General features: G+C 42.5%; 2 protein-coding genes across 5 annotated transcripts in view; one reads left to right on the forward strand and one right to left on the reverse strand.

The window, feature by feature from the left end:
- The first annotated feature begins 14 nt into the window (after window positions 1-14).
- On the forward strand, window positions 15-6,049 carry ORC6 (origin recognition complex subunit 6). Its single transcript, XM_054840822.1, has 7 exons — window positions 15-199; window positions 614-743; window positions 1,540-1,703; window positions 2,816-2,905; window positions 3,968-4,080; window positions 4,864-4,935; window positions 5,331-6,049. Exons 1-7 carry the CDS (start codon window positions 30-32, stop codon window positions 5,498-5,500), a joined length of 909 nt encoding a protein of 302 aa, XP_054696797.1. The 5' UTR covers window positions 15-29; the 3' UTR covers window positions 5,501-6,049.
- A 1,291-nt stretch (window positions 6,050-7,340) lies between these two features.
- The window catches only part of MYLK3 (myosin light chain kinase 3), a 38,076-nt gene continuing 31,023 nt past the window's right edge, over window positions 7,341-14,393 (reverse strand). For all 4 annotated transcript variants that reach the window (XM_054840819.1, XM_054840817.1, XM_054840816.1 and 1 more), the window contains 4 exons: window positions 13,289-13,417; window positions 12,066-12,218; window positions 10,115-10,247; window positions 7,341-9,106 (listed from right to left, as the gene is read on the reverse strand). In XM_054840819.1, coding sequence (XP_054696794.1) covers window positions 9,035-9,106; window positions 10,115-10,247; window positions 12,066-12,218; window positions 13,289-13,417 — 487 coding nt within the window. In that variant the 3' untranslated portion in view covers window positions 7,341-9,034. The remainder of the gene's footprint in view (window positions 9,107-10,114; window positions 10,248-12,065; window positions 12,219-13,288; window positions 13,418-14,393) is intronic.

The raw sequence follows: 14,393 nt of genomic DNA on the forward strand, positions 1-14,393 counted from the left end.
CCTCTCCAGGCCGATCGGCGTAGAGGACGATGATTGGCGGTGGAGCCGGCCAGTCCGCTGCCGAACCTGGCTGCGCGTCGGAGGGCCGTGCGCTGCAGGGCGTCCGGGCGGGAGCGGCGGCGGTTGGGCGGCCCATGGAGCGCGGCGCGGTGCGGCGCCTTGCCGCCCGGCTGGGCCTCACCGAGCTCCCTGTCATCAGGTACCGCGGGGCAGCTTCCCCTCGGGCGGCCCGGCTCCGGCAGGGCTCCGAGAGCGGTGTCTTCCTCCGGCGGCCGTTATCGCGGGGTGTAGCTGCCGGGGCTCGGTGCCGTCCCTTCGCGCTGTGGAGGAGCCTGCGGGACGTGCCGCGCTCCCGGTGACCGCACACCAGCTCCAGCCGGCTGCCCCCGCTCTCGGGAGCGTTATTCCCGTCGGGATAAGCGTGTCCAGCGGTGCGGTGCTGGCCCGGCCCGCTCCCCTCCAGCCGCCTGACCGTGCTTTGCCGCCGGGCCTGCCTGGGCTCCGCCCTGGGGGTGCTGGGCTGGGTAGGCCTCGGGTCGGTTCCTGTCCTGCCCTTCTTACTGCCTTGCAGCTGGTTTGTTAACGAAGGCTTCGTATGCTGGGTGTTTTGCAGAAAAGCTGAAGAGTATCTGCGGTTATCCCAGGTGAAATGCACGGGATTAATGGCTCAAATGACGGCGACAAGCAGTGCTGTGATGTGCCTGGACCTAGCAGCTAGTTTCATGAAACAACCAGTTGACAAAGTAAGATACGGTACATGACGTGGCCAGCTGGCGCATTCTCCATAAGTCCGCTAAAATCATTGTTCTGTGTAGTGTATGTCGGGATCAGGAAAGCGACAGTAATAACTGGCATTACCCTAGACCGCATGTGCTGCTAAAGCTTTCACCACTCAGGGTTTGAAACAGGGCAAATTGAGATCAGTGTCATAGTCACTTCACAAGTTGAGCTTGCTTTGTTATAATTTCAGCTCTTTTAGTAACAAGTAAACTACCTGCAAGGATGTTAAATTTAAGATCTGTCCCTTTTACTGTGGGAGGGAAGCAGTGGCAGCACCTGTAAACCTCCATCTGCAGACTTGCCAGGTAAATGGCACTGAGCTGCCAAAATAACGTCTAGTACAAGATGTTCATGATCGTCCATTCACAGACAGAGGAGAACTTAATGGGACCTGACCCCATGAGAAGCAGCATGAAAATACTGCTCAGCTCTTCAAGTTGCCCAGATCTTGGTTACCTTTGTTTTCAACAACCTTGTGATGAAAGGGCCATGTCATATTATATGGAAAAGACAAACCTCACTTCCAGTGAAATGGTCTAAAAATAACAGTGTATTAAAAGATATGGCATTCCTAGGTGGTTAATCTTTCCATGTGCAGTCAAAACTTACATCATTCATTGCACAAATTTGCTTAATACAGCAATTGAACTTTATTTTATGGTGTTGTATAATTTCTCCCTGATTTATTTTGGTTGTCTGAACAAGATGTTGGGAAGGAATCTTGCTAATTCTTGGGGTTTGTCTTTGTCTTCTTGGAAGAGCTATTTCATTAAACTCTCTGGTTTGAACAAGACGACCTACCAGAGCTCCATGAAGTCTTTGGAGTGTTTGCTAGAGGTGAACCCCAGACTGGGAATGCGAGACTTGGCTGTGCAATTCTGCTGCACCGAGGCAGTAAGCACCGCTTCAAAAATACTACAGAGGTGAGGAAGCTCTCATGAGCACACTGGTAACCACTAGTAAGATTCTTTGTTCGTTAGATGTGTAAAGAGCTTGATGGTTTGAAGGGCCAGGTATCTCCCACTGACTGGAGTGGTGAGGCGAGTTCTTAGCACTGACACTCCAGCCATTTGTCTAGGCCACTTGTTAGAATACATGTCAGAAAGACTTAGTCTGTGAATCTCAGTAAGTCATTGTCTGAGTCCCCTCCAACTGGGAAGAGTATAAAAAATACAGGACTGAGTCCCTGTATTTGTCCATAGCATCACACTGTCTTCCATTTAACTGCTGATCATGTCACACTTCAGAAGTATTGCTCAGCAGAAATCCTCCCTTCTGGAGAAGCAGATCTTTTAAAATGCATGTTACTCTACCTGTAAAAACAATAGGTAGAACACCTCAATGGAGATTCAGCAGATTTAACTAAAATTTTGCACTCTAACGTCCACTTTAACAACAGCAATCACTGAAGAGCTCTGTTCTAGAGTGCTGTCACCCTGGTAGCACATGTTTAAGTGCTGTTAGGTCAGTGAAAAAAGGCTGTGTATGCTTGGCGGTGCTTAATACAAACTAAAAAAAAAAAAATAGCCTAAAGACAGGTGGACAATAGAAAATGAAATTCTCCAGTGCTGCACATCCACTATGTCATTTTCCATATTTAAGTCTTCATCTGTGTAATATACATCAGAGAATCAAAAAACCTATAATTCTAGAGAATTAAAAGAATCAAAAATTCTATAATTCTACCTTCTGCTATAGGATGGATGGATGCAAGTATCTCAGTGTCACTTTAAGATGTAACGTAGAGCTAAAAGTGCTGTGTGGATGGGGAACATAAGAAATAGATTTTACTGACATGCTTTGATCCAGATCCCTAATTTGAAATGCCCTTCATTCAAAAAGAGGAGGTGATCCCAATCCCCTTCTTTTCCCTAGTCTCTTTTCCTCTTCTCAGCCAGTAGCAGTTGTTTCTGCTTGACTGGGCTGCAAAGGACCAAGTGATCCAACTGCTGAGTACCATGTGACAAATGAATTTCAGCAGCTTCATTTGAGGCAAATGCACTATACAATGATCACTCTTATTGTTGTTGTTTAGGTATGAATCCAGCCTCTCTGAAGCACAGCAAATGGACCTTGATTTCTCAAAACCACTTTTTGTAACAGCCGCACTATTCACTGCATGCAGGTGAGAATAGCTTGAGGGATCTTTTATGGGCTTAAATGCCTAGTGAGGCACCAAACAGAAATAGCGCTTACAGTGTAAGCAGCTGATTCATTCAGTATGTCTGAAGGGTCTTGCTTAGCTGCCCTCCTCCTGGGAATGGAGACAGCTGCGGCAAACCAGGCCTTTCCTTACAGTGAAGTCTTCAACCTACGCTGCATTTCCCTTCAGGAGAAAGCAGAAGTATTGTATCAACTATACAGAAAAGGATCTTGAGTTACTTATCCTAAAATAAATGAAACCTGTCTTCCCTGATGTGTAATCAGGTGCTGTGGATAATTCCATTAGGACATATCCACAGCAGTGGTTGAAAAATTTGTTAGTGTTTTACACTTCATGTTCCTTCCCCTCAGCCTCACCTGCATAACATAATCCTTTAGTAACATTTTCAGATTTAGTGGGATTTTTTTTCCATTGTCAGGATAGATTTGAGCTGGGCACAAAGCAAGAAGTTGCATAGCTTTTGGTGAGATACCGCTTAAGGTGCGGGAATGGCTGCTAGCTTACTTCTGAACACCAAGAGGCAGCGATTCTGAAGAAGGAAAAGCCCTAAGCCCTACACCATCACATCCTAAGGGTGCTCTAACCTTTGGGAGATGGATCTAATAGCTGTCTATCTAGATCTATCAGCTTGGAAGATAAGTGTCAGGTGCAACTGACTCATCCAACCTTTGTAAGAATTTGGTTGCATGCAAATACCTTCCCTCTCAGTATTATGCCTTATAGCAATCTTATGAAGCAATTCAGGTGCTGTGTAGTTGCTGTGTAGTCCCATTCAGCTTCTTGCAGTAGTGGGATTCTGTCTTGGTTCCCTCAAAATCTGAAAAGTGCCTTTTTCCTAATAGAGTTTCCTTATGTAACTTGAACTAACCCTGCGTTTCAACTCTTGAGCTGTATTGACTGAGTAGTGGAGGGGTCTATTTTTTTAAGTAAATCTCTTTCTGAGACAAGGTACAGTAAATGTCACCTGAGTGAGAGTTGCTGGAGTGTTGCTTTGTACAGAGGTAACTTAACTTTCTCTTGTAGGTGTTTGAAGCTAAAAGTGGACAAAACTAAAATGTTGGCTACATCTGGGGTGAAAAAAGCAATTTTTGACCGGCTGTGCAATCAGCTGGAGAAGATGAGCCAGCAACTCAGCAGTAAGTTTTTGGTTTTATCCCTGTAAGACAGCATACCCACCATCTGGCCTCACAGTGCCCCATCCTTTTCCACTGGTGATTTCATTCAGATCACTTCAGCTGTCCCCATCCAGCCAAACCTGCCCCTCCATTCCAACATGTTTCCTGCCGCCCGGTTCCTGTCACAGTCATTGCTTCTGGAGAAGTCGCAACAACTTAGCATGTGGCAAGGCCAAAAAAAAATAAAAATGCTTTCCTCTCTTCCCAAATGCTCACTGCTCCTTACATTCTCTGCTGCTGCAATTTATTCCCTGCTTCTTCCATACTACCTGACTTATCTTGGATTCTTGTTTTCTGCATTCTGTTAACGTGGCAACATCACACGCAAATTAACATAAACATCTTGCTACCTCTCTTGCTTTAACTGACTCACTTCTGTGTTTTCCTTTCCCCTGCTGCAGGATTAACAAGACTAAGCCTTGCTCTTTTGGTAGTAATAACTGATAATCCTGCCTGAGGAATCAAGGCTAGTAGTGTGGTTTTGGGGTATGAACACGGTGGATCATTGTGGTTACAAATGCAGCAGCAGTGCTAGTTAAAGCAGCCAACCAGTCCATGCAACCCTTGAAGCATGCTGGCACCTCTGCGTGTACAGCCTGAGCATCAGTCTGGACCAGGTCACTGCTGTGACTGGGAGACAATACTTTTGGAAGGTGATACTGCTGTCAAAGAATTGCATAAAGAACACCACCCTTGGGGCCCCAAACACCATTCAGAAGTAAAGCGACTTATTTCTTTTTGTAGAAGATGTTCCACTGGCTGCAGACACGCATGAAAGCTTGCAGACCAACCTGGAGCACTGTGAAAAAGAAGATGGTAAGTTGTGTTTAGCTATGAACTAAAATCACCTCACCAGAGCAGTTCCGAGCTTTATTGCTGCTTAATATTTTAGTTGTGTAATATGCCATAATTGGTTCACAGCAGCTTACTCCATTCTGCAAACCACTGGCTAGTGAAAGGACAAGGAGAACCTAGCTGAAGGACAGTGGTGTTTATACTGAGTAGTCCTAGTAGAAGTAAGGACAACTTCCATTCAGATAAAGTAAAGAGGTGACTGTTGCGGCAGGTGAGGGGAGCAGCAAACCACAGGATTAGATAATGCAGTGACAGACCCTGTGCTTGTGTCTGCACGTTTGCTCACTGCCGTGTGGTTATTCCCAGCAACGTATTGCCCATGATAGCCTGCGATGGAGTTTCTCCTTCTCTCATAGGATCTGAAGATGATGAGGAGATGCCATGTAAACGGCCAAAGACTGAAACAAAGCAAGACTATGAAGAATGGAAAAAGAAAATCCTGGAAAACGCTGCTAAGGCACAAGAGACAAGTAGGAGTACTGTCTCTGTAGTGCCACCTAGTAACACAACTGCTGCTTGCTCATAATTTTAACTCTCCCTCCGCTCTTAACAAGAGTTCCAGTAGCATATGAATGATGGCTATCTGGTAGCCAGCTGATTTTATTTATTAGCTGGTTTTTAAGTATTTAAGAAGTTATTTTTAGTAAATGACACCAGAATTGAGGTGATTTTACAAGAAGCCTGTCTGACTACTCACCAGGCTGGTACCTGAGCAGCTATGGCATTAGGTGGTAGAATAACTTCATTCTCTTGCTGCAAGCAGCAAGTAACATTCTAATGCTGTGTTAAGTGTAAATAAGTTACAAGTTATATGCCTTGGGTCCCTGGCTGGAAGTAGCCAATGAAAAAAGAGGGAGGGGACTTCTGGTACCTTGTTAAACTGCAAAACCAGCAGAGGAATTAAGACAGATAGTTTTTTATTATTTTTTTTTACTGTTGAAATACTGTTTTACTAAGAAATATTACTTAGTCACTGAATTTGACTTATTTTTGTGACCTGTATGGGACTGAAGTCTCTTGTGCTTGTAAGGGGTCCCAAATATTCCCAGAAACAATAAAAATACTGGAAGGAAAAGCTTTGTATTATGACATCAGGTTCTTTGCACTTGTCATATATAAAACCCTTAGAATGCAAAATAAAAGACAGAGGAGATGTTTGTGCTTTAAGCAGGAAGATATCCAGGGACAAGGAACTTGTCGGGGTAATACAGGTTTTTGCATTTCGCAGTCATAAACTTAGGGAAGAAGAGAGAGTGCTCTGCCCTGTAGTTTTTAGGGGCAACTTCCACAGTCCTACACTTTCATCCCACAATTTGTATTTACTACTTTTTGAAGGAAAATGATTACTTTTAGCAGTACGGGGCTAGTGTAACTACATTTCTCTTGCATGTTTTCTGCCTGGGATGTGCAGAGAAGTTCACTTTAATAAAACCTCATTTCAAAACAACCTGGACAACCCCAAGTGTCCATATGAAGCAAGGTAAATTATCTCATGTCTGAGCATTTGGAGTTGAAGCACTGACCCCCCCATCTGAGCTTCTCAACAGTACTTTAATGGCTTGCCAAATGCCTAGCTGCTGTGCATGCTCCCCGCTTACCTGCATGACACTGATGGCACCAGGATTACGATAGTTGATACCCTTAACTGCTTGAGATATCAGCGTATGGGGCCAGTTTTTTTGGTCGTACTTACCATTCCACTGACTCACAGGTCACCTGTTGTTTGGCCTTTTAGCTTTTTGTTGACCCCAAAGCAAAATGCACAAGATGTGGTGAAACAGCCCATAAGGCTGCAGAGGTAGGTTTCATTGTACTGCAGAACCGTGTGAAGAAAGAAGTCCCTTCAGATTCTATTAGGAACAAAATAGTAATGCTGCTGGCCAGATGCACCTTCTCTTTGCAGAAAATGGAGAGGAAATACATGCAAGACAGCAGTGAGCATCTGTGTGTTACACTCTTACAAAAATAGAAGCAGCAGCAGCAGACAGTAACTGGAAAATTAAAACTTGCTGGCCATTTTCCTTTCACTTCCCCTCCCAATGCATAAAAAAGGAGATCACTTGAAGCCAACTTTAATTAGCAAGAGCTCATTTCATTCCAGATGAGAGTTCTGAAATGTAACAGTAGCTATTGGGGAATGGACTCCAAACAAGTGCTTGGTGTGCAGAGCAAATGTTGCTAATTAACACACATTGAGTAACAAAATGTCCTGCCATTTAAAGTCTGATCTAATATGTAACAGAGGGTTCTTACCATGGGAGAGAATCCAACCTCGTACATTAGCATTCTGTTGTTAAGACCTATTCAGAGATGCTTTCAGGTTTGTTTGGCAGAGGGATTTAAACCAAAATTGAGGAACAGGCTTATTCCACTTTAATGGAATTTATTAGTATTAATTCAGAAATATACAGACCAATTAATATAATCACATTTAGCATGCAGAACCATTGTGGAAGGAAAACATGAACAAAAGTGGGCCTTCACAGAAGGTGATACACCGTCAAGATTATTACACTTGATTTTAATTATTCTTCTCTGTTTCAATTCTGGAAATGCTGCAGAAGTCCAGAATTCAGGATCATGCAAAAGGAGAAGCGCTAGAGTGGAAAAGATAACTAGACTAGGGTAAGCCAGTCTTACAATCTCTTTATTAGCCACCAACACTTTTGCTAATTCAAGGGACATGAAAGTCCATAAAGTTAAGGGGATCTTTACAGTGGTTTGATGCCTTTGCTGGAAAACTAGTTTTAGTAGTAGGAGTTTCTGTTTTTCCTAAGAGCCTATCCAGCTCACACTGAGTTTTGCAGAATCTAGAATAGGAATAAAGAAAACCACAGGTTTAATAAATAACGTTGTTACACTTTTAGCTGAGAGACTGTGAGTGGCTCCAACTCTTTATACATCAAGAAAAAGTTTAAAATACAAAATAAGTTAGTATTGTGAAGAAAATGTTTAATGTTCAAGAGCAAAGTGGGGGAAAAAAGGGCTTCAGCCTCCTAACTGGGCTAAAGGCAGAGTCTGGCAACACACCATTTCCCTTTTACTGAACAGCAATAAAACCTATTTTTCATATCACACCGTATCAACTTCTCAGACTTCATTAAAATTGTCAGAGAGGAGAAAAAAGTCCACAAACTAAAACTTAAAGAATTAAGGGCTGCAGTCACAGGCAATGAGAAGCACTTAGAAGTTTTAAATACATATAAAATGATGTCTGGAAATCTTTTCTGCACAGCATGAGATCTTTTTGCATAGACCCAATGGTCATTAGGTGATTTTTATTTGTGGCAGTTTCACCTATCTCCTTCCAAAAGTTCAATCCAGTTCAATTCAACTCATCGTAAGAAAAAGCAGCGATGGACCGACTGACTTAAGTTGCTTCAAACCAGGATTCCTCATATTTCCTAACTATGCAGTGACTAATTTTTAAAGGAGCCAGTAGTATTAAAAAAAAAAAAAAAAAAAGAAAACCCCACCCAAACCAAAACCACTCAGCTCTGAGTAGTTGCACTGAAGCATCATCATGTTTGGGGAAAAAAAAAAAAAGAATCTTTTTCAAAAAAATTACAGAAGACAAAGATATCCAATATCTTTTGTTCTAAGTAACAAACATCCAAAGGAAAAATTGTGCCATTGTTGTGGCAGTGCTCTAAAACTGCTGACATACAGCAGTTGTGAAGAAAGTTTTTAGAGATCCCATGCTTGGTGTGAGAAACCAGAAAGCTGACAAGGTGTTCTCTGATGTAAACACACCAACAATACTTCGCAGAATCCAAGCCTTCAGCAAGAAGTCAGCCCCAATAACAGCCATGTTTTTCCATGACTATGTACAACAACTAAAGACTTGTAAAAACAAACAGGTAGCTTCTGCTTTTAGAAATTATTTCAGTGCCTCTTCCTTGAGACAATTCCGGAACCTTAGCACTAACACACATAATATTTGAGGATGACAGACCCAAAACCTTATGTTATAAAACAAAGGGGTAGAAATTATTGAAGATACTGAGTCCTTTCATGGCTTCATGTCCACCTCCAAGAGCGGCAGATGCTTCATACAAGCTTATGCAAGCTTGACAGACATACTCTGAAATCTCTTCAGCCTGTTAGCAGCAGCCACCACATAAAAATGTTTCTGTAAACAAAACAACAGTCCAAGTGTGAGTGCAACTGAGGGAAAGGACCTTTTCAGTAGCTGACAGGGATTTTTCTTCCTGGTGACCCTCACCTTGTGTCGATTGCAGTGCTGAACAGCTTTGTACCAGGGAACCACTGATTACTGCAGAACAGACTGCTGGTACTGCAAACTTCTGCAGCATTATTATCAATTGCATAGTAATATGTCTTTAGATTATATATTTTTTTAAAATGTGAGTGCAGAGGTCTGCGACCAACTGCTGGAGTGGAAAAAATAGAAGCCTCTGGTTTAACTCCTTTGCAAGGAATTACAACTCTCCAGTCACAAATGAAAAGGAAATGGTCCTCACTGAGTTTTCCTCACATTTCCACAGGCTTATATGTAACAAGATCACTGTATTCACCTCTCAGGATTCATTATCTACAATCCAATAGAGACTCCAATAGAAATTCTTATCTATCACTCCTTCATATAAAATTTAGTTCTGAAGGAGCATGGGGTTATCAGAAAGGTCCTGAAGAGTTCTCTGGATGGGTTTAAGCCTAATTTTTTCCTCTCCCCCACACTTCTACTCTCTGCAATGGGAGGCACAAAACTGCCTTATGTTGTATTCCTACTCCATAGGGACGATAGAACAATGCAACTGTTACCAATAGAAAAAAATTCTTAAATGTGAAGAGAAAGAACACTTAATGCGAGCTAAGTAGCATCTGAAGCCTCTGAACTCGCAAAGAAAAAAATTTAAAACTTCTAAACACCATTCAGGAGGAGTAAAAATTGAAACAATGAATTTTGCTAAAAATAGAAGCAATATCATTCTGCAGGAGGGAAAAAAATACCAAACCCAAAACAATTTACAACCAAAAAATGACTTCCAAAAACTCATTTACAAGAAATAAGCCTGTGGGCAAAAGTGAGCCACCATCCAAAAAAGGAGGGAATGGCTCTGCCTGTGTTGAGTGATTCGCCCTCTGGAAGTAGATTTGCCCGGCTTTGTTTGTTTACCTTCCATTTTCTGTGAGCCATGTAACTCTGCAGCAACAACTGGGACTTCAGGCGAAGCTTGGACTTCTTGGCTTTGGCAGGCAGATCGTTTAACCACTCATGCTTCAGGCACTGTGTTGCACTCATCCGGCAGCTGCAGGAAAGGAAATCTGCCATATGAATCCAGCTAACCCCTGCTGCCATTTGCTCAGTGCCCTGTGCTCCTCAGTATTACTGATCAAAGGAACTGCCTTAGAGGAACCACCACCGTGAATGGGGATGCTTCCTGAGATGCTGCTCAACCCAGCACATGGGATGCTAACGGCATCCTGCGCTCTCTGATGTAAGGGGTAGGTGGTGTGAGATGTTGCTGGAGGGTCTGCTGTGGGTTGATTGAGCTGTGGTTAAATACTCTTATTTTGCCTTTTTAGGGTTTGGGTTTTTTCTTTGAAGCAGCAGCTGTACAGGTTCATCAGTTTCTGTATTATTTTGTTATGTGAAAGCAGAACTTTTCTAAAAGAATCGGTGCACGCAGAAAATATTTTGTGGTGTTATCTGTCTGTCCTGATAGTGTAAGTTTATTCTGTGCCTCACATTTAAAAAGCAAAATTGTCTTTTCACCCTAAACTTGGATCAAGCTAAGCATACATTACATCCCAACATTCAGCAATGGGCCCAAATGTGAAGGCCTACCCAAAAGCTTTGAGAAAGCTGTTGGGGAAAGAAAAAAAAAAAGTTCAATTTGCCTTTTTTTTTTCTGAAACAAAAGCCTATTCCTAACTCCTGAGCTTCGTCTGAGCTACCACTGAGAAGATGATGAAGACTCCTGCCTGCTCGCACCTAATTTCAGTAGCCAGAGGAGGTAGGTAGAAATCCTGCACACGGCCAGAGTGACTGGCATGCCAAGGTGCCTAGTCTGTAGGAGCACGCAGGCTGCCCGCATACCTTGGGAACAACTAGGCCAACTAATCGTTGCTCTTTGCATCTCCCTGACAATATTCTTCTCTTGCACAGTCTTTCATTCCCCAGACTCCAGTGTGCCTCTGGAGTCCCTGTTCCCATTGCACAGAAAAATGGAAGACTCCAAAGCAAAGTTTACAATCTCATTGCGAATCATCATCGCAGTCTGAGAAAAAGCCCCTTTGCTGTCTCCTGCTGGCAATATGCTAAAGTTCAATTTATTCTTAGGTTTTCATATGACTTATTGTTCAAAATGTAATTAGTACTAGGACTGATTTTTCCGATTTAGGTAATCATCTGGAAGTTGTTAATATTCTAAGCACTCCTTTGAATTCCCCTCGAACACACAATCTGTTTTACTGTATGCATCATTTCCTGTTTTGATTAGTTTTGTATCACTACTCAGAAAGGGAAAAACTTCTCTACTCGCCCAACCCCATAGCCATGGTCTGACATCAATATCACCCTCGTTCTCTCCTGCTGTTTCATATGTGCAATCACTTTTTATTTCAGTGGAGCCAAGACTGAGAAGCCACATGCAGAGTTAAGTCCCAAATGCTCCTTAATATCTACCAAATGCACGTAGACCACTTTAGAAGAGAACAATGCACATTTTCACAGCTGCAGCTTCCATTTATCCTCTGTGGCATTCAAAAGACATTTTTGCAATTTGTGTCAGGGCTTGTGAGAATCCAAAGTATCACAGAAATAGCTTTTGCTCAGAGATAGAATACTAAAGACAGATTCCTACACAGCAAATCCTTCCAAATTTTCTCCGTTCTGCCTGTACTGATGCTACTGTGAAAAGCAACTTTCTTCAGCCAAGGTACCCAGACATTTTCCTTTTAAATAAGGGCTTTTGAATCACTGAGGAACTGCCCAGCAAGCACAGATACAGCATACAAAAGTGTCATGTACTAAGTTCTCATTGCTGGCTGCAATGCAAACAGTTGGCTAGGAGGAACTTAATGTTATTAGGTGCTACTGTCCTCACAATCAGACAAAGAGGTACCTTTTCTCCTTCATGAGCAGTCTGGAAATAAAGTCTTTAGCTTCCTCCGATAGCTGTTCAAATGCTTCTGCATCAAAATCCCAGCTGCAATTGACTACATAATTCATTGTCTCTGCATCGGTTTCTCCCAGGAACGGGGACAGGCCACTGAGCCTTAAAAAGAAGAAGGAAAGAGAGGGACATGAGTAGTTATTATATGCAAGATGCATTTTTCCTTCTGCGAATCCTCTGCTTTGTAGTTGTTGTTAGCTTATGGAAAGGAACTCTCAGCTATGGGCATTCCACTTCTCAATCCCTGCCAAGATAAGCCAACAGTTTGGAGCAAGAAAGCATTGTAACGTTAGTGTTACTCTAGCAGGTCACTCGGCTACGCCAGGGAGCACTGTTAATAGATCCCCAAGGAAACTAATTCAGTGGGGATCTAGGTACATAGTTCAGTGCTTTCCCAGCTAGGAAAGCTAGGGGGACTCAAGAACTTTCCTGAGCCAAGGCCCATATCCGTATGTGGCTTGAATTAAATGGAATTCTGAACAATAGCGTACTTTTTTCAATTAGTCTTTAAGCCCAGATTTATTGTTTCAGTTGTTTATTAGTTCACTCAGTTGGGTTTTGGCTAACATAAAAATTTAAACCAGAATTTCCAGTTAACAGAAAGCATCTGTGAAAGATTCTGGGATGCAAAGTCAGCTGATCAGAAGGCAAAGATTTTGGACAGACAGACCGTCAACGACCGCCATCCAGATATCAGAGAAAAGTTTTAGCCCTCTTTGTGACATGACATTTTTTAGACCTATGGCCTAACACCCAATGGTAATTCCTCTGTGCAGATGCACACGAAGTCCAAGCTACTAAAATCATCAGATTGCAAATTTGAAAATTAATTCAAGTCCTCAAGAACAGAATCTAAATGAAAATTGTGATGTGTTTTGAGCAACTTTTCTGAGAAAAAAAAAAAAGACCTAACCCATTTTACTTTGCTAAATAAGGTGGTAAGGGAGAACACTTACGTATTTATCCAAAGGATTATTTATTGTTTAGGGACTTCGTATGCACAGCAAGGTGCCTTTGTATTAAAGGCTGGGTTTTTAACAGAATGAATTAGGTGGAGTGACACCCAGACGGGCTCAGCAGTTGCTGCGTTCCTGCTCTGCTGATACCCTCCACTGGCATGCTCTTGCACTGCCTTTGGCGCCAGTGCCACGACCCCTCACAGGGTTACTCACAACATATACGTGATGACGCCTACGCTCCACATGTCCGTTGGGAAGGAAACAAAGTCATAGTTCACCACTTCAGGAGCCAAGAACTCTGGAGTTCCAAAATTAACCTTCAGTTTCTCACGAGGTTTGTACCTTTACCAGAAAGAGACAGACATCACTGCTGAGAGCAGGCTGGGGAACGCATCTCACATTTGTAAAAATCAAGGCATGATGTTTTGCCACGCGAGCATGGCAGAGTGAGCATAGCAGACTCCCCAGGCAATCAGGACAGCATTAAGGTCTCTAAAAATAAATTGGTGAATTCTGCTGTGACTTCAGGTGAATAGACCATCAGCTATCCCTTTGCCAGAGCAAAACGAGAAGGAAGAGCAAGGGCAATAAAACTTGTAAAAGCCTCCCCCACAGAGCGACAGCAGCTTTACGCTGCCAGGCTCCACAGGATGCTTTCCAGCAGATGTTATCCAACATAAAACAAATAAATGAGCTTCCATTAAAACAGGTTTGGGAAGCATTTGCTTAGTAGGATGTACTCAGCTACAGCTCAGGGTGAAGGTCTGTATGACAGATATGAGCACAATATAACTGCTAAGGTGGGACTCTGAAGAGGTTTATTTGGGCTCGGTAACAAGTTAAACAGTGATCCATATAGGGAGAAAATTATTCTGGTTTATTGCTTAAAAGAAAAAGATTAGGAAAATGGACCAGTAATAATTGTCACTGATGGCAGCTGGAGTTACATCTGTGTAGAGACATAACAAACCATTAAAGCATTGCTTTTACATCTCTGCTTCCTGGAATATGTTGTTTTCAAAACTGCTTTAGTAGTAGTTTGCGTCTTTACCCTCCCAATTTAAACAAAACAAAACACCAAAATGCAATGTATCCATTTCTGTTTTCATAATATACTTGTAAAAGGAAAAAGTCCTTGGACAGATACTTATATACATGTAAGTACATATATATGCATGAATATACCAGGGTTTGGCTTAACAAAAGCCTCAAAGGGTTTAGAAAAGAAATAGAGAAATGTTGGTGTTCTTACCGTTATACCAACAGGAGTCATTCTTTTCTGTTCTAGGGGAAATGACTCACAGCTTTCCTTTAACAA

Source organism: Grus americana, chromosome 13, assembly GCF_028858705.1.
Source record: "Grus americana isolate bGruAme1 chromosome 13, bGruAme1.mat, whole genome shotgun sequence".
Lineage (NCBI taxonomy): Eukaryota > Metazoa > Chordata > Aves > Gruiformes > Gruidae > Grus > Grus americana.